This window comes from Somniosus microcephalus, chromosome 5 (genome assembly GCF_052327205.1).
Source record: "Somniosus microcephalus isolate GS21.2 chromosome 5, FLI_Smic_1.0, whole genome shotgun sequence".
Classification (NCBI taxonomy): domain Eukaryota; kingdom Metazoa; phylum Chordata; class Chondrichthyes; order Squaliformes; family Somniosidae; genus Somniosus; species Somniosus microcephalus.
The window spans coordinates 8,929,253-8,954,936 of NC_140991.1; the positions used below are offsets into that span (position 1 = coordinate 8,929,253).

Sequence of the window (25,684 nt, forward strand, 5' to 3'; positions counted from 1 at the left end):
GAGAACAATCCCAGCTTCTCCAACTAACAAGTCCCTCACCCCTGGTATTAGTCTAGTCAATCTCCTCTGCACCCTGACATCCTTCCTAAAGTGTGGTGCCCAGAATTGGACACAATACTCGAGCTGAAGCCGAACCAATGACTTATAAAAATTTAGCTCAAATTCCTTGCTTTTGTACCTTATGTCTCTCTTTATAAAAGCCCATGATCCTATATGGTTTTTTTTTAATGAAGAGATTTAATCGGAGTTAAAAGAAACACACAACCACCATCCCTGTTTTGGCAAGCAAACCAGGTTTTATTTGTTGTGCTGTGAAAAGATTATATTAAAACATGGAAAGTAAACACCAACAAAATATTTTTTTTTAAAGTTGTATGCATGGAGCAAGTGACACAGCCCTTAAATAATCAGTGCAGTTGGAGATAAAGAAACTCTAAATCAGTCTCCCATCCTTTAATAAAAGAATTGGTGCACTGTGTTCACTGTCTGTCAAAGACTACAAGACTCCCATCAGACTGGGATTTCAACCCACTTATCATAGAATCAGAGCACAGAAGGCAGACATTCGGCCCATCATAACTGTGCTGGCTCTCTGAAAGAGCTACCAATTAGTCCCACTCCCTGCAAATTTTTCCTTTACCTTTAAGTAGAGATCCAATTCCCTTTTGAAAATGATTGAATCTGCTTCCACCATCTTGGCAGAGGGGTCAAAAACCAGGGGGCACAGATTTAAAGGAATTGGTGGAAGGTTTAGAAGGGATTGGAGGGGAAATTTCTTCACCCAGAGGGTTGTGGGGGTCTGGAACTCACTGCCTGAAAGGGTGGTAGAGGCAGGAACCCTAACATTTAAAAAGTACTTGGATGTGCACTTGGGATGCTCTAACCTGCAGGGCTACGGACCAAGAGCTGGGAAGTGGGTTTAGGCTGGATAGCTCTTTGTTGGGCGGTGCGGACACGATGGGCCAAAATGGCCTCCTTCCGTGCTGTAACTTTATGATTCCATGATTCTTTCAGGCGGTGAATTCCCAATCATAACTCGCTGCATAAAACAAAAAATTCTCATCTCCCCCGTTTTTTCTTTCCAATTATTATAAATGTGTCTTGTGGTTACTGACCCTCCTGCCCGGTGGAAACAGTTTCTTCTTTTTTACTCTCAAACCCTTTCATTATTTTGAACACCCCTGAATTTACACGAAGGTCATTAATTGTACATCTACAGCCCACTTGTTCTGTGATCCAATGGTAGACTGTGAGGGAACCAGTATGCTTACGTTGATAGTGAAGACATAGCGGTAGGGCTGGGTGACAGGATTCATTGGCCAAACGTTTAATACTGGCCAACTCACCACAGAATTGGTTGCTACGAGCCCGCTCCATCACCCCCAATGGTCAAACAGGTGGTCGCTGGGTTTTACAAGCCAGGCTTTCAGTTTGTGTAGGCTTGCAGGAACCACTATGGTTTAGGGATGAGCGTGAGGATTGACCTGGAAGCAGAAGATTTGGGGTGTTTCCCCTCATTATAATAAAAAAAAAACTTTAGCGCAAAATCCCCAGCAAAACCGAAATACCTGTAGCTTGTATCCCATTACAAGTGTTGCTACTGAAGTAAATTAATATTTGCAAGAGGCGGTTGGCTAATTGTGCTCCAAGTTTTTTGGGGGGGGGGGGGAGCCACCAAGAAACCCCCATTTTGGGGGGGGGGGGGGGGCATAAAGCCTATGCACTAGCATTTTAATAGAACAAGCAACACACTGGAATGGTGGGACATGGGTTTCTGCTGAACGGAGGTTCTCGGCCCGATTGCTATGGGGAAGGCACTGCATCCCCTGACGGGAGTGGAGCAAACGGTAGACAACACCTGCAATGGATTACAAGAAACAGCGGTAGGACTCCAGGGTGCTGACCTCAATCAAGAAACAGGCACGACACACCAGAGAGAGTTCATTTTCTGGGAGGATTGAATCAAATTGAGCCAAAGGGCCTTCTTTATTCTAACTTGTGAAGCCTGGACAGGTGGTTCCAAGCAGCAAAGAACTAGGGCCAGGTTACTTACTGGCTTGTGGTGCATGGCCAGAGTTGAAAATGGCATACTAACAGGCCATATACAAAAACACTTGTGTTTTACAAGTACAAATATTTGCAGGACTATGGGCAAAGAGCAGGACTAATTGGAGAGCTCGTTCAAAGAGCCAGCACAGGCAGGATGGGCCGAATAGCCTCGAGCTGTGCTGTAAGATTCTATGATTCCAACCTGGTTCTAGAAATAAACTATGCTTTCCTCCCGAATCCTGTCCCCTGGCCCATCAAATCCAAATTTTAAAGCAAAGCAGTGAACCAAAGTGCTCGGATTGTTCCAACCCGACAGAGCATCACCACCCATGAGCCACGTCTTGGTGGAGTCAAGAGCCATTAGCAGAACACGAGATGAAGTCAGGCATTCTATTTCTGACCTAGGTACTTAAAAAAAAAAAAAAAACAATAATTGTAGTCACTGTGGTAACGTAAGGAAAGGTGCACAGCAAGGTCCCGCAAAAATGAGCAGATAATTTGTTTTGGCCACGTTGGTTGAGGGGTAAATGTTGGCCAAGACACCAGGAGAATGCACCGACTCTTGTTCAAATAGTGCAATGGGATATTTAAATCCACCCAAGAGGGTAGGTGGCACCTTGGTTTCACATCTTTTCCAAAAGATAATGCAGCTCTCCCTCAGTACTGCATTGGAGTGTCAACCTAGCTTATGTGCCCAGGTCTCTGGAGTGGGACTTGAACACATGCTCTTCTGACTCGGGCACACCGATTGAGTCAAGGCCAACACCTTAGGGTCGCAATTGGACACAAGGCTATTTAGGAGTTTATATTTCTCGAGAGTGTGATGCCAGGACTCAGCTAACATTTAATGAACCTATGCCAGTTAATCTGCCAATCAGATCAACTTTTGAGGGTTCAAAAACCATGTTAGGGAGGTTCAATAATGCAGCCAAAGTTACCCAAGAGTAAATGTAGCAGAACCTTGTTGAAAAGTTTAAATCTCCCATTTCTACCATCTGTGGCCCCTTCTGGTTCACTGCCCACCTCAGGACATGTGGCAAGTGCAACTTGGGAGGAACAGGTGACTTTGGACCTGTGGTTCCCAAAGCTCTCCGCCGCTGGCGTTTCCCTCGCTTCTCGTCGGGGTCTGTTGTAGACTCATTTATCGAGATTAATTGCTGTGATTAGTCAACAACTCCATTATTGTTGTATCATGCGAGTACCAGGATAGTAGGTGGTGAACTAGATGAACTTGTCTTATTTCATCTAGCAATGCCGATGTACTAACCCTGGTACCGGCCTCTTACAGAACGAACCCCAATATACACAAAAAATAAAAATCACAAGCACAGCAACCCTATATATTTTTGGTTTACAAAAGTTGGCTCGCATTAGAAAATTAGCCATGGGGAGATTTGTGAACCGCAAGAGTCAAACACAAGCTCCCATCACTAATTCAAGGAAGTAGCTGCACATCGCTTTACACAAACACCAGAATCATTCATGAAGATCAATTGAACTCTTCACGTGGTGCATCTAGTTCGCATTTCCTTTGCCCCAGTGGAAAGATGCCATAATGGACAAGCTTGATGATGCTGGTGATTCATTTTTAATAAAAAGATTTAAACAAGGCCAACTCTGGCACTTCGCTTAAAGATTCTAACTCTGGTTTCCATGGTTCAAGTCTACTACTCGGTAAGAAAGCACTGGATCCCGATAGTCTTGCGGAAATATTATACATTTTATGAACCAGGGCATATACAAAGTGCAAATTTTCCAAAATGGCTGCACAAAGCTGGTGATGATGGGTTCAATTGGTAGATCAGCACCGTGCATCTGGGCTGCAGGCTTCCCAATTCCTTAATCTCAAAGCTCAGATAGGTGAAGCACCGTGGAGGACAAGCAGCGAAAGGAGGACAAGGGAGAGCACCCAAGTCAACAAATAGTAATCTCACTACGGACTGACTGGCTGGTGCAATGATAAAATAGGTTGAGCTGGGCACATTTTCTGATTGCATTCGGATTCTATTTGAGGTTAGTTTCCTCAGCGGGAGTACTTGTGAATTATTCTAAGTGTCAATGGATGGTGGCGGAAGCATTCACTGTGCTATGTAATGCAATGCTACAGCTATACTTAGACACCATGGGATAAGCAACTTGACTCCCACCCAGGTGGCGGTCACCTGCTCAACCCACCAACCTTTGGCCAATTGCCTGGTTCTTTTTCAGCTTAATGAATAGATCACCACTCAGAAATGTGGTGCATCATTTCAAGCACGGATGGGAGCGGGGGAGGGTGGGGTAAGGGGTAGGGGTGTGTTTGAAGAAGAACAATCAAACCTGTACTTAAATCTAGGTAATCCAATGGATGTGTAGGATTATACCATCCCGTGGTCAAAGTGGAACCAAGTGAAGTTTAAAGTCTCTCCAACACATGGTGCCCCCATCCAGCACACTAGAAATATGCACATTTTCTGTTATCCCTCTGTCCTGAAACTCCACCCTCACTGTATTTGGATACTGCAATCAGAGATCATTGGGTTTAATCCAAGCTTACTGAAATGCTGTCAAACTGCATGCATCAAACTGAATTATGCTACAATACAGCCAAGACATCACATTGGGCACAATCAAGAGGCTGGGAAGGCTATAAGCACAGGGGAGAGCGAGGCCTCACATACACATGAGGTGTTGAAAAGCTAAAGATCCGGAACAGATACATCCTGAAGGAGTGATGCAATAGATAATGGTAACACAGCATGGGAGTGGCAAGACCCAGATCAGTGGAATAGCCTAAAAACAAATGACAGAGCTGTAGTCTCATCCCTTCATTGCTGTCCAGTTCTAACGGGAGACTCATGGTTGAAATGGGGATTCACTACAGCAATGGGGTGAACAGGACGTTACGTGAATTGGAATTAATGATCAAGCACTTGAGGCAACTTTGAAGCGATTAGCCTGGTGACACGTGATCCAGTGGAAACACTCCCTCACCCCCTGTACTACAGACAGTTTCAATGCAGGCTACAAGGCCCGGTCTCAACTTGGATTCTTCTTTCAAAACTAAAGCTTATCCTTGAGAATTGCTGCACAACAATATATTTTGGTTACACACTCATTAAAAAGGATTTAAGATTATACAACAACTTTTATTTTTTGTAAACCAAAAAAATTAACTTTAAAAAAAAAAGACTTTAACAGGATGAGACTGAAGGGCTCTGCCGTATTGCGAGCTCCAGTTTAGAACCGGAACTGAGGCACAGCATAAAAATCGTCAACTAGCCTACTGACTATAAGGAGGCCCATCTGAATAGCTTTACAGTCTCCCTTCAAAATGGGGGAAAGGGGGAGGGAGGGGTAAAATGAGCTTCACACAGGAGCAGAGAGCACGATCACTTTAAAAGCAAAACGAGGAGACGATTAATCAGTTGTCCTTGGGTGCGAAACCTGATCCAGTCCATTGCAATCAGCCACTTTAGAAATCACCAAGTGTTCGGGGGGGGGGGGGGGGGGGGGGGGGGGGGGGTGGGGGTGCGCCTTGTGGGAAGCACCAGGAAGTCGATGGTGCGCTGATTTTCACCAGTTGTGTCCTTGACGGCAGCGGTGATCTTTTAAGTGCAAAGCTGACCCTGATCCATGGAATACACTGGTGTGCTCATCCTTGCTGCTCGAGTCTGTTCACTTGGCTTCCTAAGCATGCCCGACAACATACAGGTCAGTGCAACAAGAGGCGAATGTTGGCAATGGAGTCAGAAACACACATACAAGGACTCATCCACTCTGGTAATCCTGGGTCAAGGGACTGGAGGCAGCCATTTTAAAACCAAAGGCCTGCTCAAAGCTCCTGGTGCAGTCCGCTCGCAAGTAGGAGTCTGGTTACAGGTCTGCACCGAAGTCAAAAAAAAGTTTTAATGCCTGAGATTAAGAATGAGGAAAGTGCTGGTCTTTCACCTTCAGCTTCACACAGCAGCAGTCAGTTTGAAGGTTATAGGAAGCAAAGATGCTGAAGAGAGAATGATCTGCTCGCTGCTTAGACACATACTGCCTGGTACCTGAGGACAGAAGAAAAGATTAGTGCACTTTAATCGATGCTCTGTCCTATATAAAAAAACCACCTTAATGCTCCCCTTCCTTTATCAATTTCCTTCCCTATCTTGAAGATGCCGACTCCCTCCTAAAGGTAGTTATACAAGTGCCTGCGCCTTCCTTATACCTCAGCTGAAAGCCATCCTTCATTTGAGAGCCTAGATAACAAATGTCAGCAGAATCAGAGATTGTGGTGGCCCAATCTTGTCCTCGTTGGCCATTCAGATGGAAAGCAGAGGGTCACTGGATAGTGATCTGAAGCAGGAAACTTACACCTCCCGACCACCAAGATCTGTGGTTTCTCCCAAGCACCAGAACAGAGGCCAACTATGGTGCCACTGCCACCAGCTCTGGCAAGATCAACTAACTAAGCACAGAACAGCAAAGAGGGTCACCAACCTAATGCTGGGTTATACTGTGTATAAAGCTGGCCACCTACCCATCTGCTAGTAATGTAATGTGTAAGGAACACAGACACAAAAAGACTGAACCAAAATGACGTAAGAAAAACAAATTTGGTTAGCTTCCAAGCTTCCCAACAGCTCAGATGGTAAAAGTCAGCATGTAACTGGCCATCTAGACAGCAGGACACAGCTTGGCCTCTTGGCCTGGGTTTAATTCGCCGATCTCACTCAAGGTAGCAGTGCAGGGACTACAATCAGCCTCACCATCGCTAGGGTGAGTTAGAGGAGAGGTTAGCCAAGGCTCCTGGATCGCCATCTGGAAAGCACAGAGTGAAGTCAGTGTGAAGCCCTCCACTGGGGAGTTTGGGAGACCGTGTAAAACGGCAGGTATCGGATCAGCCGTCCGTTACACATCTCTCCCGATTTGATGACAACACACTCACGCAGTATGGAAATGACCCCGTTTGTAAAGTTCATGCGGAAGGTTGGATGTCGGCCATTGAAAGGGCGAACAAATACCTACTTTATTTAAGAACTCTGTGCAGACAAACCTGGCCTCCTCGATGGCGTCTGCTTCTTCATCCTCATCGTCATCGTCCTGACTAAGGAGGTCTTCATCTTCCAGATCCATGTCAAAGTTGTTGCTGATCTCAGTGTCCTGACTGTACAAGTACCCACTGCAAATCAAGGAGACAAAGTTAGATGATGCCAGAGTGTCCTCGGCATCTCTCTAAAGCCGCAGGGAGTTCTAGCCAGGACTAGACTTTCACATCGAACCAGCAGGAATTTAACAAGATGAACTTCCCAACCAGGGTAGGCCAGTAATCCTGCTCTCCCCCTCCAATTCTCATCATCTCTTCATCCCCTGCAGGGCTCAGACCAACAGATCAAGCAGGCAACTTGCCCGAGGGAACAGGGCAGCAAGAGCCTGGCCTGAGGCACTTCACTCTCCCATCTTCCAATCACTGGTGAGGTTTAGCCTCCCATTTATCACCCTAGTACAGGATGCCTAAGCTTTTGTAGCTGGGGATCAGGTATGTGTCAAAGCCATTGACTGTGTGTGACCTTGCTCATATATTAAAAAATAGATCCCAAAATGTGTGCGCGCGCACGCATGAGTGAGTGAGTGCGACGTATATAATGCCAAGCCTTTGACATCCTCCATTCTGTCTCCAATCCCACCCAAAACACAAATAGGTTCAGCAAGTCTCTGGCCTGGAGGACTGATGATTGAATGAGAGAGCAGCCTTTTCCAGTCCTCCAGACCCAGGAAGTTTAAAAAGTGAAGCGTTCAAGTCTGATTTGCACAAAAGCACACAGAGGATAAAGAACAGGTAGTCTACACAGGTGTTGAGTTTCAGGTTGTTCTTGAACACCCTGCCCTCGTATAACCCCTACAGTGCTTGCATCAAGTCAGTTATGCTCAAGTGATTTCCACTCATCATCTGCCTCACCTCTGTCAGAAGTGGAACATGTAACTGGACAGCACATTAAAAGGTAAATCTCACCTGACTGAGCGGCACGTGAAGAACACTATCCTTTTCAGTCTCTTGTTATAGAAGAAATAGTTAAAAGACCAGAGGCTGCCCTCCTCGCCGTATGGGTCAGAGTCCAGATCAGGATTGTAGCTAGAAAGAAACAATTCCACACATAATTAAAATCACTTTTTAAATAAATTGACCAGCATAAAGATGCCAAAGTTCTGATAGAGATAGAGTGCACAGCCAAAGTTCACTGCAGCGAGAAGGATCATTAGAGTCTCACGTTTTAAGTGTCTCGCACACACCATCTACATATTAAATAGCCCCGATCTATCAGGCTGCAGCATTAACTTTTCTCCTGGAGACACTGACTTTATTGAGGTACGATTACATGCCCAAAGGTGAATGTACTGGACCAGAACAGTGCACCTGGCTGGTCCCAGTGTCTAGAAAATATCAAATCTCAATATTATCCCTTAAGTCTTTCCTCCAGGTTTTTAATCCAACTCTCAAATTTTCTGATACAATCAGCTTCACTGCCTCCTTGGACAGTCCAGTCCACACACCCACCACCATCTTCAGAAAAGCAATGAAAATCAAACTGTCTTTTCACCAAGTTTGACACTATACCCTCTCTTGAAGATGCGACAGCGTTAAATGCATTTTGTTTATCTTGTCGATGCCCTGTAGGATCCTGAATACTATTGATGCAAGGATGCACAACTAAAACAAAAGAAAAACACGGTGGATGCTGGAAATCGGAAATAAAAAACAGTAAATGCCGGAAATACTCAGTGAATTTTGGCTGCCTATTCAACTGCAGGGCATTACAGCCACGGGCCTTAATGGTGTCACAAGAATTCTAACTTTTGCTCTCCCTAACCCAACTGGAATGTCCCAATCAGTTCATTCAGCACAAATTGGGACTCAAACCTGGACATGTTTTGACTGGGTCAGTTACAGGAAACTCTTTTTTATCCGGCACCCGGTTCATCAAAAATTCCAGATAACCGAGAGCTATAGTAAAAGATACGGAGAGCTGAGAGCTCCGTATAAAGCAACAAACCCTGTTGCTTAGCAACAGGTGCAGAACAATGGTCACAAGTTCCAAGCGTCTCTGTAGCTTAGCAACAGCTGCAGCCACACCCGATTGCACAGCAACAGATCGAGGAAGGCAAGTAATATGAAGTAAAACTTACCTGAACCTACTCCTGAATTTTGCCGGTTAACCGAGATTTCCGGTTATTTAGGTGCCGGTAAATCGAGAGTTTCCTAATAGTTAGAACGCATCAAACTTTGACCTGTACAGGTGCTGTCGTTTTACACAGGTTCAGCAGTAGTCGGAGGCCACTTGGCGGGGAGACAGACAGTGCACGTGAAACAGGAAGAAGGTTTGCCCAGCTGCAGTGCAAAGGGGCCTCCGACACTGTCCGGTGTCAGCTTTCTGTAAATTACGAATATTACAGACAGACAGACGGACGTTTAGGGAGGGAATTCCAGAGCTTAGGGCCACAGCAGCTGAAGGCACGGCCACCAATGGAGGAGCGATTAAAATCGGGGATGCGCAAGAGGCCAGAATTGGAGGAGCGCAGAGATCTCGGGAGGGCTGTATGTTAGAGATAGGGAAGCGCGAGGCAGTAAACCGGCACGAGGAGAGCACCAAGATTGTGGAGTGAGTTTGCTATAAATGGGGTAACCCACAGGAGTGTGTATATAGCTCTGACTGTTTAAACTTCATACTATGACACTGACTGCACTTCAAAAGTCAGTCATTGGTTGTGAATCGCTTTGGGATGTCATGTTGTGAAAAGGTGCTATAGAAATTTTAAAGCTCTTTTTAAAGTTTACATGTTATAGCATAAAAATGTTAAAGCTTAGAAGGGTTGCAATAGCAGCAGTTATGACCAGTATTATGTGAATCTTGCCGGATGTGGGAGCTCTTTGTAGGTTTGAGCAAACACTTGCAGGAAGTAATCAGTGAACTTTAGATGAAGCATTTACTGGAACCCAGCACAAACATTAATTAGCAAATGGAAATATAGTTCAGTCAGCACCTGAAAGGGAAGAGAAAGATAGTTAGTCTGATAGAGATCCCATCAGTAACATTAACTGTCTTTTAGCTGCTGACTGGTGTGCGGAGAGTCTCCATCTCAATTCACAAGATCGTTATCTCGGACTTCAACCTATTTGACGCCTCCATTTAGAAAACCAACCACATCACCTCCTACGCAATGGACCACCTCAGATTGCACAATAGTGCAGCTTAAAAATGCAGTTGCTGGTCCCTTCCACTGTATGGAGCTCCACTGTGTTTAATGGGACTAGACTCATTTGTACCGTCAGAATCTAATTACTAGATGACTGTAGGCCTGAATAAACTGGATTAAAGTGTTTATATAATCACAAATCAAACCCTGCAGCACGCAAAGACTTGTAGTTATAGAATCATAGAAAGTTACAGCACGGAAGGAGGCCATTTCAGCCCATCATGTCCGTGCCGGCCAACAAAGAGCGATCCAGCCTAATCCCACTTCCCAGCTCTTGGGATGCTCTAACCTGCAGGGCTACGGACCAAGTGCACATCCAAGTACTTTTTAAATGTGGTGAGGGTTCCTGCCTCTACCACCCTTTCAGGCAGTGAGTTCCAGACCCCCACAACCCTCTGGGTGAAGTAATTTCCCCTCAAATCCCCTCTAAACCTTCCACCAATTACTTTAAATCTGTGCCCTCTGGTTTTTGACCCCTTTGCTAAGGGAAATAGGTCCTTTCTATCCACTTTATCTACGCCCCTCATAATTTTATACACCTCAATAAGGTCTCCCCTCAGCCTCCTCTGTTCCAAGGAAAACAGACCCAGCCTATCCAGTCTTTCCTCATAGCTAAGATTCTCTACTCCCGGCAACATCCTTGTAAATCTCCTCTGTACCCTCTCTAGTGCAATCACATCCTCCCTGTAATGTGGTGACCAGAACTGCACGCAGTACTCTAGCTGGGGCCTAACTAGTGTTTTATACAGTTGAAGCATAACCCCCCTGCTCTTGTATTCTATGCCACGGCTAATAAAGGCAAGCATTCCGTATACCTTCTTAACCACCTTATCTACTTGGCCTGCTATCTTCAGGGATCTGTGGACATGCACTCCAAGGTCCCTTTGTTCCTCTACACTACTCAGTGTCCTACCATTTAATGTGTATTCCCTGTCCTTGTTAGCCCTCCCCAAATGCATTAACTCACACTTCTCCAGATTGAATTCCATTTGCCATTGTTCTGCCCACCTGACTAATTTATTGATATCTTCCTGCAGTCTGCAGCTTTCTTCTTCAGTATCAGCCACACAGCCGATTTTAGTATCATCTGCAAACTTCTTAATCATACCCCCTATATTCAAATCTAGATCATTGATATATACCACAAAAAGCAAGGGACCTAGTACTGAGCCCTGCGGAACCCCACTGTAAACAGCCTCCCAGTCACAAAAACACCCATCAACCATTACCCTCTGCTTCCTGTCTCCGAGCCAGTTTTGAATCCAACTTGACACTTTGCCCTGGATCCCATGGGCTTTTAACTTCGTGACCAGTCTGCCATGTGGAGCCTTATCAAAAGCCTATTGTATAGTGTCTTATCACACCTCTTCAGAAGAATCATATTACACTTCACATACAAGTTGCTTTGAAGAGCAGTCACTGTTGCCACATTGGTGAGTGCGACAGACATTTCTGCACACAGCATGGTCTCAAACACCTATATGACCAATTAATCTGCTTTAATAGTGCTAGCTGAGGGAAGAAAGCTGGCCAAAAGATCCTACACAATGGCAACAGAATAAGCAGATGGAGCTTCCCTGCCACGTCTATCTGAAGGACATCTGACAATGCTGCACCTGAACTTTGGCATAAATTATGTGTTCGATTTCCTTGAACCCACAGCCTCATCTCTCAGGGAGGCAAGTGCACTACCAACTGAGCCAAGTTGATAGTATCCTGTTCTACACCAGCTCTTAATTCAGTGTATGTAAAGCAATTTGGGATGTCGGACACAAGGAACTATAAATACGAGTATTCTTTCCTCCTCCTCCTCCAGCAGGATTTGTTCTGTTGTGATTCTCCATACACAGGCATGATGCAGACTATTTCCAATCAAAAAGTTAATCAAGTTTTACACTGGTGTAGGGGATCACGAGTTAATTGGAGCACACGGCCCATTATTCCATTGTCCAGGATAGTAGAGTAACATCCATTTGTAGAACTCATTTCACATCTTCAGGACATTCCAAAGCACATCAGTCAATTAATTATGTTTGAAGTGTAGTCACTTATGTACCACAAATGTGGCAGCCAATTTGCACGCAGCAAGGTCCCACAAACAGTAACAAGATAAATGAACAGTTATTCTGTTTCTGGTGGCGTTGAGTGAGGGATAAATGTTGAACAGGACACCAGGAGAATCTCTCATGTTCTTCGAATATTGCAATTAAAAAAAAAATTCATTCCTGGGATGTGGGCATCACTGGCAAGGCCAGCATTTATTGCCCATCCCCAATTCCCCTCAAGAAGCTAGTGAGCTAAACTATCCACTTCTTGAACCGCTGCAGTCCATGTGGTGAAGGTACTCCCACAACACTGTTAGGGAGGGAGTTCCAGGATTTTGACCCAGCGATAATGAAAGAACAGCGATATATTTACAAGTCAGGATGGTGCGTAACTTGGAGGTGGTGGTGTACCCATGCGCATGCTGCCCGTGCGTAGAGGTGGTAGAAGTCGCGGGTTTGGGAGGTGCTGCTGAAGAAGCCTTGGCGAGTTGCTGCAGTGCATCTTGTAGATGGTCCACACTGCAGCCACGGTACGCCAGTGGTGGAGGGAGTGAATGTTTAAGGTGGTGGATGGGGTGCCAATCAAGCGGGCTGCTTTGTCCTGGATGGTGTCGAGCTTCGAGTGTTGTTGGAGCTGAACTCATCCAGTCAAGTGGAGAGTATTCCATCACACTCCTTACTTGTGCCTTGTAGATGGCGGAAAGGCTTTGGGGAGTCAGGAGGTGAGACACTCGCCGCAGAATACCCAGCCTCTGACCTGCTCTTGTAGCCACAGTATTTATGTGGCTGGTCCAGTTAAGTTTCTGGTCAATGGTGACCCTCCCAGGATGTTGATCGTGGGGGATTCTGTGATGGCAATGCCGTTGAATGTCAAGTGGAGGTGGTTAGACACTCGTTTGTTGGACATAGTCATTGCCTGGCACTTAAGTGGCAAGTAACATTCGTGCCACACATCAGCCCAAGCCTGAATGTTGTCCAGGTCTTGCTGCATGTAGGCATGGACTGCTTCATTATTTGAGGAGTTGTGAATTGAACAGAACACACTGCAATTGCCAGTGAACATCCCCACTTCCGACCTTATGGAGGGAAGGTCATTGATGAAGCAGCTGAAGATGGTTGGGCCTAGGACACTGCCCTGAAGAACTCCTGCAGCAATATCCTGGGGCTAAGATGATTGACTGCCAACAACCACAACCAACAACCACCTTTCTTTGTACTCTTTTTATATCCACCGAAACAGGTAAAGAGCATCTCAATTGGGGTCATCCAGAAGATGGCACCTCTGACAACGCAGCACTGAGTGTTGGCCTAGATTTGGTTGTTAAGCACCTGGAGTGGGGTTTGCACCCAGGACATGGATTTTCAGAAGGCGTTTGACAAAGTATCACATAGAAAGCTGGTTAACAAAATTGAGGCTCATGGAATAGGTGGGTCAGTGGCAGCTTGGATAAGGAATTGGCTTAAGGACAGAAAACAGCAAGTTGTGGTAAATGGCTGTTTTTCAGACTGGAGGATGGTAGACAGTGGTGTTCCCCAAGGGTCAGTGCTGGGGCCACTGCTTTTTTGATATATAGGACCTGGATACTGGAAATTTCTAAATTTGCCAATGACACCAAACTTGGGGGTGTGGCAAACAGTGAGGATGATACCAATCGACTGCAACAGGACATAGAAAGGCTGGCAGAATGGGCAGACAAGTGGCAGATGGAATTTAATACAGAGAAGTGTGAGGTGATGCATTTTGGCAGAAGGAACAGGGAGAGGCAATCTACACTTAATGGCACAGTTTTAGAGAGTGTGCAGGGACAGAGGGACCTGGGAGTTAATGTGCATAGGTCCCTGAAGGTGGCAGGACATATTGAGAGAGTGGTTAACAAAGCATATGGGATCTTGGGCTTCATAAATAGAGGTATTGAGTACAAAAGTAGAGAACAATAGCAAAATACTGCAGATGCTGGAAATCTGAAATAACAGAAAATGCTGGAAATACTCAGCAGGCCAGGCAGCATCTGTGGAGAGAGAGAAACAGAGTAGAGAAGTTATGCTGAACCTTTATAAAGTGCTGGTTAGGCCACCACTTCTGGTCACCACACTTTAGGAAGGATGTGAAGACCCTTGAGAGGGTGCAGAGGAGATTTATTGAATGGTTCTGGGGATGGGGGATCTTAGCTACAAGGACAGGTTGGAGAAGCTGGATTTGTTTTCATTAGAGCAAAAGGAGGTTGAGGGGTGATTTGATCGAGGTGTACAAGATTATGACGGGTTTGGATAGGCTAGACGGGGAAAGGCTGTACCCACTAGTTGATGGTACAAGGACTAGGGGATACAGATTTAAGGTTTTGGGCAAGAGATACGGGGGAGGTGAGGAAAAACTTTACACAGCGAGTGGTGAGGACCTGGAATTTGCTGCCGACAAAAGTGGTGACACTCAATGATTTCAATGGGTGACTGGATAAGCATTGAGGGAAATATACTTGCAGGGTTACAGGGATAGAGCGGGGGAATGGGACTGACTGGATTGCTCTACAGAGAGCTGGCAGGGACTCGATGGGCCGAATGGCCTCCTTCTGTGCTGTCATGACTATGACCTTCTGACAGGCAAGCATGCTACCAGCTGAGCTAAGAATATCGGTATGTAAATGCCTTTGAAAGTTGGTGCAAAATTCATTTTCAGGTTACCTGTAGATGTCACACTCGGAGAGGCAGATCTCTTCGTCAACAGCATTCCAAAGCTGGGGCTTCAGAGTGTTAAACTCCTCTCCAACAGCAGAAAACAGGCTGGTGTTCACGGCATTCACCACCTGAACAGATTAAACACAGGGATCAGGATTAATTTAAAACTGAGATTACATTGGAATATTCCCCATAAACACTGGGCAGGTGACTCAATGTCCTAGAGGATTGGCCCACAGGCAGGCAGACATCTGTTCCTCTGGCCCCATCTAGATCAGTGACAAACATTGTCCAGGATCAATATAGGTTTATTCAGGGTCCAATTATTTTCTGGTATTGCCAAGTCCACTGGACCAGTTCAGTAAATTGAAGCGGTCAACTGATTTCCATCACAAGGGGACGGAGGACCCCTAGTCAGCAAGAGGGTACTGTGCCATTGGGCTGTATGGCAAACACCCACTAGAGCATTATGATACCATCAGGTCCACGATCTTCATGAACAATTTACCCACTCCTGACCATAATGCTGCCTAGTTTCTGGGAATAATGCTGCTCACTAGTAACAGAAACCACCAGTACGGAGCAGACCATATAACTTAATAGTGATAGCTTTTGAGGAGGTAACAAGGAGGGTCGATGAGGGTAGTGCATTTGATGTAGTGTATATGGATTTTAGCAAGGCTTTTGATAAGGTCCCACATGGCAGACTGATCACAAAAGTAAAAGCCCATGGGATCCAAGGCAAAGTGGCAAGTTGGATCCAAAATTGGCTCAGAGGCAGTAAGCAAAGAGTAATGGTTGAAGGGTGTTTTTGTGACTGGAAGGCTGTTTCCAGTGGTATTCCGCAGGGCTCAGTACTAGGTCCCTTGCTTTTTATGGTATACATCAATGATTTAGACTTGAATGTAGGGGGTATGATTAAAGAAGTTTGCAGAGGATACTAAAAATCGGCTGTGTGGTTGATAAGAAAAAAAGTTGCAGACTGCAGGAAGATAGCAATGGACTGGTCAGGTGGGCAGAACAGTGGCAAATGGAATTCAATCTGGAGAAGTGTGAGGTAATGCATTTGGGGAGGGCTAACAAGGCAAGGGAACACACATTAAATGGTAGGACACTGAAGTGTAGAGGAACAAAAGGCCAAGTAGATAAGGTGATTACGGCGGCACACTAAATACTTGTATTCTATGCCTTGGCTAATAAAGGCAAGAGCAGGGAGGTTATGCTTGAACTGTATAAAACACTAGTTAGGCCACAGCTAGAGTACTGCATGCAGTTCTGGTCACCACATCACAGGAAAGATGTGATTGCACTAGAGAGGGTGCAGAGGAGATTTACGAGGACTGGAGAATTTTGGCTATGAGGAAAGATTGGATAGGCTGGGTTTGTATTCTTTGGAATAGAGGAGGCTGAGGGGAGACCTTATTGGAGGTGTATAAAATTATGAGGGGCCTAGATAGAGTGGACGGGAAGGGCCTATTTCCCTTAGCAGAGGGGTCAACAACCAGGGGGCATAGATTTAAAGTAATTGGTAGGAGGTTTACAGGGGATTTGAGGGGACATTTCTTCACCCAGAGGGTGGTTTGGGTCTGGAACCCTGCCTGAAAGGGTGGGAGAGGCAGAAACCCTCATCACATTTAAAAAGTGCTTGGATGTGCACTTGAAGTGCCGTAACCTGCAGGGCTACAAACCAAGAGCTGGAAAGTGGGATTAGGCTGGATCGCTCTTTGTCGGCCGGCATGGACACGATGGGCCAAAATGGCCTCCTTCCGTGCTGTAAATTTCTATGATATCTATTTCTGTTCTATGATCAAGGTTGGAACCTCACCAAAAAAAAACCGTCAACACCTGCAATAGTATACCCCAACCATACCCTATGCTGCTAATCTTTGGCTACTTTGATAATTTAAGCTAACAATTCCACAATCAATGCTGTTGCTTCCACTTACCCAGTTCAAACTGGGCTCTTTGCTGAACTCATGGCTTTTAGCAGTGCTGAAGTCGTAATCTGGCCGGAACGATGCATTGAGCGTTGCAATCAGGTAGAAGAGCGTCTTGCGGCTACACTTGTCACAGAGCGGTCCCTCTCCTTCATCCCCACTTTGGCTCTTACTCAACCTAAAGTGAAGTACAGGTGGCAGGGTTAGTTACCCGAATACAGACACGGAACTGGCAGGAGTTAGTTACCCGAATACAGACACGGAACTGGCAGGAGTTAGTTACCCGAGTACAGACACGGAACTGGCAGGAGTTAGTTACCCGAATACAGACACGGAACTGGCAGGAGTTAGTTACCCGAATACAGACACGGAACTGGCAGGAGTTAGTTACCCGAATACAGACACGGAACTGGCAGGAGTTAGTTACCCGAATACAGACACGGAACTGGCAGGAGTTAGTTACCCGAATACAGACACGGAACTGGCAGGAGTTAGTTACCCGAATACAGACACGGAACTGGCAGGAGTTAGTTACCCGAATACAGACACGGAACTGGCAGGAGTTAGTTACCCGAGTACAGACACGGAACTGGCAGGAGTTAGTTACCCGAGTACAGACACAGAACTGGCAGGAGTTAGTTACCCGAGTACAGACACAGAACTGGCAGGAGTTAGTTACCCGAGTACAGACACGGAACTGGCAGGAGTTAGTTACCCGAATACAGACACGGAACTGGCAGGGTTAGTTACCCGAGTACAGACACGGAACTGGCAGGAGTTAGTTACCCGAGTACAGACACAGAACTGGCAGGAGTTAGTTACCCGAGTACAGACACGGAACTGGCAGGAGTTAGTTACCCGAGTACAGACACGGAACTGGCAGGAGTTAGTTACCCGAATACAGACACGGAACTGGCAGGAGTTAGTTACCCGAATACAGACACGGAACTGGCAGGAGTTAGTTACCCGAATACAGACACGGAACTGGCAGGAGTTAGTTACCCGAATACAGACACGGGACTGGCAGGAGTTAGTTACCCGAATACAGACACGGAACTGGCAGGAGTTAGTTACCCGAATACAGACACGGAGCTGGCAGGAGTTAGTTACCCGAATACAGACACGGAACTGGCAGGAGTTAGTTACCCGAATACAGACACGGAACTGGCAGGAGTTAGTTACCCGAATACAGACACGGAACTGGCAGGAGTTAGTTACCCGAGTACAGACACGGAACTGGCAGGAGTTAGTTACCCGAGTACAGACACGGAACTGGCAGGAGTTAGTTACCCGAGTACAGACACAGAACTGGCAGGAGTTAGTTACCCGAGTACAGACACGGAACTGGCAGGAGTTAGTTACCCGAATACAGACACGGAACTGGCAGGGTTAGTTACCCGAGTACAGACACGGAACTGGCAGGAGTTAGTTACCCGAGTACAGACACAGAACTGGCAGGAGTTAGTTACCCGAGTACAGACACGGAACTGGCAGGAGTTAGTTACCCGAGTACAGACACGGAACTGGCAGGAGTTAGTTACCCGAATACAGACACGGAACTGGCAGGAGTTAGTTACCCGAATACAGACACGGAACTGGCAGGAGTTAGTTACCCGAATACAGACACGGAACTGGCAGGAGTTAGTTACCCGAATACAGACACGGAACTGGCAGGAGTTAGTTACCCGAATACAGACACGGAACTGGCAGGAGTTAGTTACCCCAATACAGACACGGAACTGAAGAGCGGAGTGTCCAGATCAGGAACTCCAACAAGATATTTTAAATAAACTTAGGCATGGTGTCACGTTTCAAGAGGACCATCTCAAATAGTGACGCACGTTGCCATTGCACTAGGTCAATCGGTATAGCATGAGCACTGACCACCCAGGTTATGTTAAACTTCGTAGGAGGGGGGAAGAGGGGAAAAAAAGAATTGGAAGGTTGAAAAAGTTTGAGAATGGTTAGTGTCACTGTGCCAAAATATCTGACAGCTAAAGCTGGTGAGAAACAGATGGCTCTGTTGTATGTGCACCAGATTGGACTCTCTGTCCTCTCCCCTTCTCTGCCACCGAGACACAACTTTTATGCTTCTCTATCTGAAGAGCAGGAAAGGGATGTCAGTGGCCACTCAACTTACCACAGGTCACTGATTGATTGCAGTGGGTCAAACAATACACATCTTGTGTGGAATAAATGCAATGAGTCATTTTCTACTGAAGACCTCCACTGGCAGAAACTGGATATTTAGAAAGGGATTTCTCTTTCAAGGAAGATTCGACTTACCTGTTGGGGCTAATTCCAGTAGTCTGAGGAGGGGAAAGGGCTTCCAGGACATGGGGCTGTCCCTCCTGACAGAACTGCTTAAACATCTGCTTGTCATCCCCTGCCATTTTACAGGAATAGCTCTCTATCCTTCAGGGAAGAAGAAAAAATAAAGAAAGATCAACAAAGATACATTGACAAGCTTTAAGGATTTGTCATTTTTCTCCCTTATACGGCCATCCATTTTCAGTATTTACCAGGCTCACCAGAGAATCTGGGTACTGTCAGTCTGAGCTCACCCGAGAATCTGGGGACTGTCAGTCTGAGCTCACCCGAGAATCTGGGGACTGTCAGTCTGAGCTCACCAGAGAATCTGGGGACTGTCAGTCTGAGCTCACCCGAGAATCTGGGGACAATGTCAGTCTGAGCTCACCAGAGAATCTGGGGACTGTCAGTCTCAGCTCACCAGAGAATCTGGGGACTGTCAGTCTGAGCTCACCCGAGAATCTGGGGACTGTCAGTCTGAGCTCACCCGAGAATCTGGGGACTGTCAGTCTGAGCTCACCAGAGAATCTGGGGACTGTCAGTCTGAGCTCACCCGAGAATCTGGGGACAATGTCAGTCTGAGCTCACCAGAGAATCTGGGGACTGTCAGTCTCAGCTCACCAGAGAATCTGGGGACTGTCAGTCTGAGCTCACCCGAGAATCTGGGGACTGTCAGTCTGAGCTCACCAGAGAATCTGGGGACTGTCAGTCTGAGCTCACCAGAGAATCTGGGGACTGTCAGTCTGAGCTCACCAGAGAATCTGGGGACTGTCAGTCTGAGCTCACCAGAGAATCTGGGGACTGTCAGTCTGAGCTCACCAGAGAATCTGGGGACTGTCAGTCTGAGCTCACCAGAGAATCTGGGGACTGTCAGTCTGAGCTCACCAGAGAATCTGGGGACTGTCAGTCTGAGCTCACCAGAGAATCTGGGGACTGTCAGTCTGAGCTCACCAGAGAATCTGGGGACTGTCAGTCTGAGCTCACCAGAGAATCTGGGGACTGTCAGTCTGAGCTCACCTGAGAATCTGGGGACTGTCAGTCTGAGCTCACCAGAGAATCTGGGGACTGTCAGTCTGAGCTCACCCGAGAATCTGGGGACAATGTCAGTCTGAGCTCACCAGAGAATCTGGGGACTGTCAGTCTCAGCTCACCAGAGAATCTGGGGACTGTCAGTCTGAGCTCACCCGAGAATCTGGGGACTGTCAGTCTGAGCTCACCAGAGAATCTGGGGACTGTCAGTCTGAGCTCACCAGAGAATCTGGGGACTGTCAGTCTGAGCTCACCAGAGAATCTGGGGACTGTCAGTCTGAGCTCACCAGAGAATCTGGGGACTGTCAGTCTGAGCTCACCAGAGAATCTGGGGACTGTCAGTCTGAGCTCACCAGAGAATCTGGGGACTGTCAGTCTGAGCTCACCAGAGAATCTGGGGACTGTCAGTCTGAGCTCACCAGAGAATCTGGGGACTGTCAGTCTGAGCTCACCAGAGAATCTGGGGACTGTCAGTCTGAGCTCACCAGAGAATCTGGGGACTGTCAGTCTGAGCTCACCAGAGAATCTGGGGACTGTCAGTCTGAGCTCACCAGAGAATCTGGGGACTGTCAGTCTGAGCTCACCAGAGAATCTGGGGACTGTCAGTCTGAGCTCACCTGAGAATCTGGGGATTGTCAGTCTGAGCTCACCAGAGAATCTGGGGACTGTCAGTCTGAGCTCACCAGAGAATCTGGGGACTGTCAGTCTGAGCTCACCAGAGAATCTGGGGACTGTCAGTCTGAGCTCACCAGAGAATCTGGGGACTGTCAGTCTGAGCTCACCAGAGAATCTGGGGACTGTCAGTCTGAGCTCACCTGAGAATCTGGGGATTGTCAGTCTGAGCTCACCAGAGAATCTGGGGACTGTCGGTCTGAGCTCACCCGAGAAACTGGGGACTGTCAGTCTGAGCTCACCCGAGAATCTGGGGACAATGTCAGTCTGAGCTCACCCGAGAATCTGGGGACTGTCAGTCTGAGCTCACCCGAGAATCTGGGGACTGTCAGTCTGAGCTCACCCGAGAATCTGGGGACAATGTCAGTCTGAGCTCACCCGAGAATCTGGGGGCTGTCAGTCTGAGCTCACCCGAGAATCTGGGGACTGTCAGTCTGAGCTCACCAGAGAATCTGGGGGCTGTCAGTCTGAGCTCACCCGAGAATCTGGGGACAATGTCAGTCTGAGCTCACCCGAGAATCTGGGGACAATGTCAGTCTGAGCTCACCCGAGAATCTGGGGACTGTCAGTCTCAGCTCACCCGAGAATCTGGGGACTGTCAGTCTGAGCTCACCCGAGAATCTGGGGACTGTCAGTCTGAGCTCACCCGAGAATCTGGGGACTGTCAGTCTGAGCTCACCAGAGAATTTGGGGACTGTCAGTCTGAGCTCACCAGAGAATCTGGGGACTGTCAGTCTGAGCTCACCAGAGAATCTGGGGACCGTCAGTCTGAGCTCACCCGAGAATCTGGGGACTGTCAGTCTGAGCTCACCCGAGAATCTGGGGACTGTCAGTCTGAGCTCACCAGAGAATCTGGGGGCTGTCAGTCTGAGCTCACCCGAGAATCTGGGGACAATGTCAGTCTGAGCTCACCCGAGAATCTGGGGACTGTCAGTCTCAGCTCACCCGAGAATCTGGGGACTGTCAGTCTGAGCTCACCCGAGAATCTGGGGACTGTCAGTCTGAGCTCACCCGAGAATCTGGGGACTGTCAGTCTGAGCTCACCCGAGAATCTGGGGACTGTCAGTCTGAGCTCACCCGAGAATCTGGGGGCTGTCAGTCTGAGCTCACCAGAGAATCTGGGGACTGTCAGTCTCAGCTCACCCGAGAATCTGGGGACTGTCAGTCTGAGCTCACCAGAGAGTCAGAGTTATACAGCACAGAAAGAGGCCCTTCGCGTCCGCGCCGGCCATCAAGCCCTGTCTAATCTAGTCCCATTTTCCAGCATTTGGTCCGTAGCCTTGTATGCTATGGCATTTCAAGTGCTCATCCAAATGCTTCTTGAATGTTGTGAGGGTTCCTGCCTCTACCACACTTTCAGGCAGTGAGTTCCAGATTCCAACTACGCTCTGGGTGAAAAAGTTTTTCCTCAAATCCCCTCTAAACCTCCTGCCCCTTACCTTGAATCTATGCCCCCTTGTTATTGACCCCTCCAAGGGGAAAAGTTCCTTTTTATCCACCCTAGCTATGCCCCTCATAATTTTGTATACCTCAGCCTTCTCTGCTCCAAGGAAAACAACCCCAGCCTGTCCAGTCTTTCTTCATAGCTGAAGCGCTCCAGCCCAGGTAACATCCTTGTAAATCTCCTCTGCACCCTCTCCAAAGCAATCACATCCTTCCTATAGTGTGGCGACCAGAACTGCACACAGTACTCCAGCTGTGGCCTTACCAGCGTTTTGTACAGCTCCATCATAACCTCCCTGCATTTATATTCTATGCCTCGGCTAATGAAGGCAAGTATCCCATATGCCTTCTTAACCACCTTAGCCACCTGTTCTGCTGCCTTCAGGGATCTATGTACATGCACACCAAGGTCCCTCTGATCCTCTGTCTTTCCTAGGGTCTTACCATTCATTGTGTATTCCCTTGCCTTGTTAGTCCCTCCAAAATGCATCACCTCACACTTTTCAGGGTTAAATTCCATTTGCCACTGTTCCACCCATCTGACCAACCCATCTATATCGTCCTGTAGCCTGAGGCTTCCCGCCTCGCTATTTACCACCCCACCAATTTTCGTGTCATCTGCGAACTTACTGATCATACCTTTTACATTCACATCCAAATCATTAATGTAGACCACAAACAGCAAGGGACCCAGCACCGATCCCTGCGGTGCCCCACTGGACACAGGCTTCCAGTCACAAAAACAACCTTCCACCATCACCCTCTGCCTTCTGCCACTAAGCCAGTTTTGGATCCAATGTGCCAAGGCACCCTGGATCCCATGGGCTCTTACCTTCCTGACCAGTCTCCTATGCGGGACTTTATCAAAAGCCTTACTGAAATCCATGTAAACCACATCCACTGCACTACCCTCATCCACACACCTAGTCACCCCCTTGAAAAATTCAATCAAATTGGTCAGACATGATCTTCCCTTGACAAAGCCTGGAGACAATGTCAGTCTCAGCTCACCAGAGAATCTGGAGACAATGTCAGTTTCAGTAGAAGTTACACTGATTATGCTCAAGTTCATACCTCAGTCACTGGGGTGGGAAATAAATCCAGTACAAAGACAAGTTTATAAAAAGGAGTAAGATACAATTTTTGAGGACAAGAACAACTGTCAGCAGAATTTTGGTAAAGCATAATGGAAGACATTGCATGCATTAAAATAGAATGACACACATGCAGCTTCCAAACAGAATTAAAAATATATCAACTCAGCTCAATGTCACCACTCTACCCAGGCTCATATGACAGGGTTGGCTTCCTACAACAGCAACACAGCTTACCGTGTAGAATATGCACATGTTGTTGGGATTATGAACTTTATATGCTTATACCTCTAGATAGTAAGCCAGCCTGCTTAAATATAGCAGGACACTCAACACCAACTTTCATGCGACAAAACCATCAACATGCTTTAAAGGCAAGTGATAGAGCAGGATGTGGGAAAGAGGTTAGGGAGCAGACAGAAAATAGACTCGTTTTGAGCAAGTTTTTGAAGAGAGAGAGCAACAAGGCAAAGAAATTTAGGAAGAGAGATCCATTGTGTCTGGACACTATTTATGGTCTGTTACATATATTTATGCATGTTGCGACAGCACTGCAGGAGTAGAATTACTCCGAAGCTGCTCAGGGAATCTAGATGATGCACCATCAGAATGCCTCACTAGTAACTTATAGCTGTAAATCCAGCAATCACATCTGTTCCCTATAGGAGAGGGCTAACAAACCAGGAGTGCCTGGATTGTCTTCCTGTACCAATGGAGACAAATATTGGTCGATTCCCCATATTCTTGGAGCTCCAGACGATAGTGCCCACAAAGCATTCCTTGCCCCACTCAAGTTTCTCCACAGATTTTTGTAAAGCACAAACTACTGTAGTACCCTTGTGTCTTGACACCAGTGAACTGACAGCCATGGGGCCTATTTTGCCCATGGGGCGGCTTTCTTGATGCTGCAGGAGGAATGGAATCGCACAGTCTGCCTTCGATTGCCTGAATCAAATCAATTTTTGGTCCAAGTTCTACTCACATTACTGAACAACCTGATCACAAATGCAAATCATTCTGGGCAAACTGCTTTAACTTGTGGATTTACTCAACATCTTACAGCTCATTGTTCACATGGTGCAGCAAGGCAGGTTCCTCCACTACACCTCTATCAAATGGAATGAGGCATTTTGCAGAGGGTGTGCTGAAATTCAGTGACCCCCCCCCCCCTTTGGCAGAGTCTCTAACTCCAGCTGCAGTCTGTCTTATTTTTTTTTAGGCAAGTGTGCCAGCTTCACCTTTTCCAGAAGTTCCCATAGCTGTGGAGATGTTTATTTGGCTTCCTTGCTGTGGCAGCTGGACACAACTCACTCTGATGTTCAGTGTGCCAGGATGCCACACTCCTATCCCAATCTACACCACGGTCCAAATACCAATTGCCTTCTCATGTCTCAGTAGCAGCCAAGATCTTGCCGTCAACTTCAAGTCCTTGCATCTCCTTGCCTTTGGGATCTCTTCCACCGCCTTTCTTCTCCCCAACTCCAGGATCTCCTCCAGAATACTAGGGTTGCAAAGGGGTGGAAAGTTTCTGGTAAATTTCCGGAAATTTTCCACAGGAGGTTTAGCTTGGGAATTTTGCCCAAAAAAGCACATGCTAGCATAATATTGTTTTTTTTGTATTTCTTTCTTTTTTTCCCCCCACAGGTCCTCTCTTAAAATTACTAATAGAGATGGAATCTTAATTATTAAGGAATTTCTTAATCAATATATGTTTATCTTCTTACTTGGCTTGTTTTAATCATTACAAGTTTTGTGTGTGACTGTGAACAAATGTGTCCTGATTGGTTGGATGAGTGGATGAGCGATTAGCTCCCTCTGTTTGTAATATTTGCATATCGAATTGTGATTGGCCTGCAGGCATCTGTAAGACTGCTATAGTTTTTTTTAAGATCCAGGTTAGGGGTCCTGAGGGAAGTCATTTTGTTTTCTACTGATGTTGTGATGATGCAGTAAGTAAATCAGACTTTATCTATCTATATATATATAAATCGGTACTTCTGTCTGTCATTCTGTCTGTCATCGCGTGTGCGTCTGTCGGGCTATGTGCTCGAAGGTTACAGGGCGTACCTACACGCGCGTTACCTCCAAAGAAAGCTTACACTTCCGAGACGGTTTTAAGCGTATTTACGTTTCGGCTGGGCTAAAATCGCGCCCGCGGTATCCCAAAAACCTTCAACGTTCCGCTCATTAGCGACAGAGTGACCTCGCGCTCGAC

The 25,684-nt window shown here is 46.8% G+C and overlaps 1 protein-coding gene across 4 annotated transcripts in view; it reads right to left on the bottom strand.

The window, feature by feature from the left end:
* Positions 1-272: 272 nt before the first annotated feature.
* Positions 273-25,684, bottom strand: part of LOC147116859 (repressor of RNA polymerase III transcription MAF1 homolog) — a 64,229-nt gene continuing 38,817 nt past the window's right edge. For 3 of the 4 annotated variants that reach the window (XM_085987272.1, XM_085987273.1, XM_085987275.1), the window contains exons 3-8: positions 19,208-19,336; positions 16,931-17,099; positions 14,991-15,112; positions 8,027-8,146; positions 7,070-7,195; positions 273-6,080 (exon numbers count right to left, since the gene is read on the bottom strand). In XM_085987272.1, coding sequence (XP_085843398.1) covers positions 6,059-6,080; positions 7,070-7,195; positions 8,027-8,146; positions 14,991-15,112; positions 16,931-17,099; positions 19,208-19,336 — 688 coding nt within the window. In that variant the 3' untranslated portion in view covers positions 273-6,058. Of the gene's footprint in view, positions 6,081-7,069; positions 7,196-8,026; positions 8,147-14,990; positions 15,113-16,930; positions 17,100-19,207; positions 19,337-24,707; positions 24,857-25,684 lie in introns of those variants that run through there. The other variant, XM_085987276.1, reaches the window with a different exon arrangement.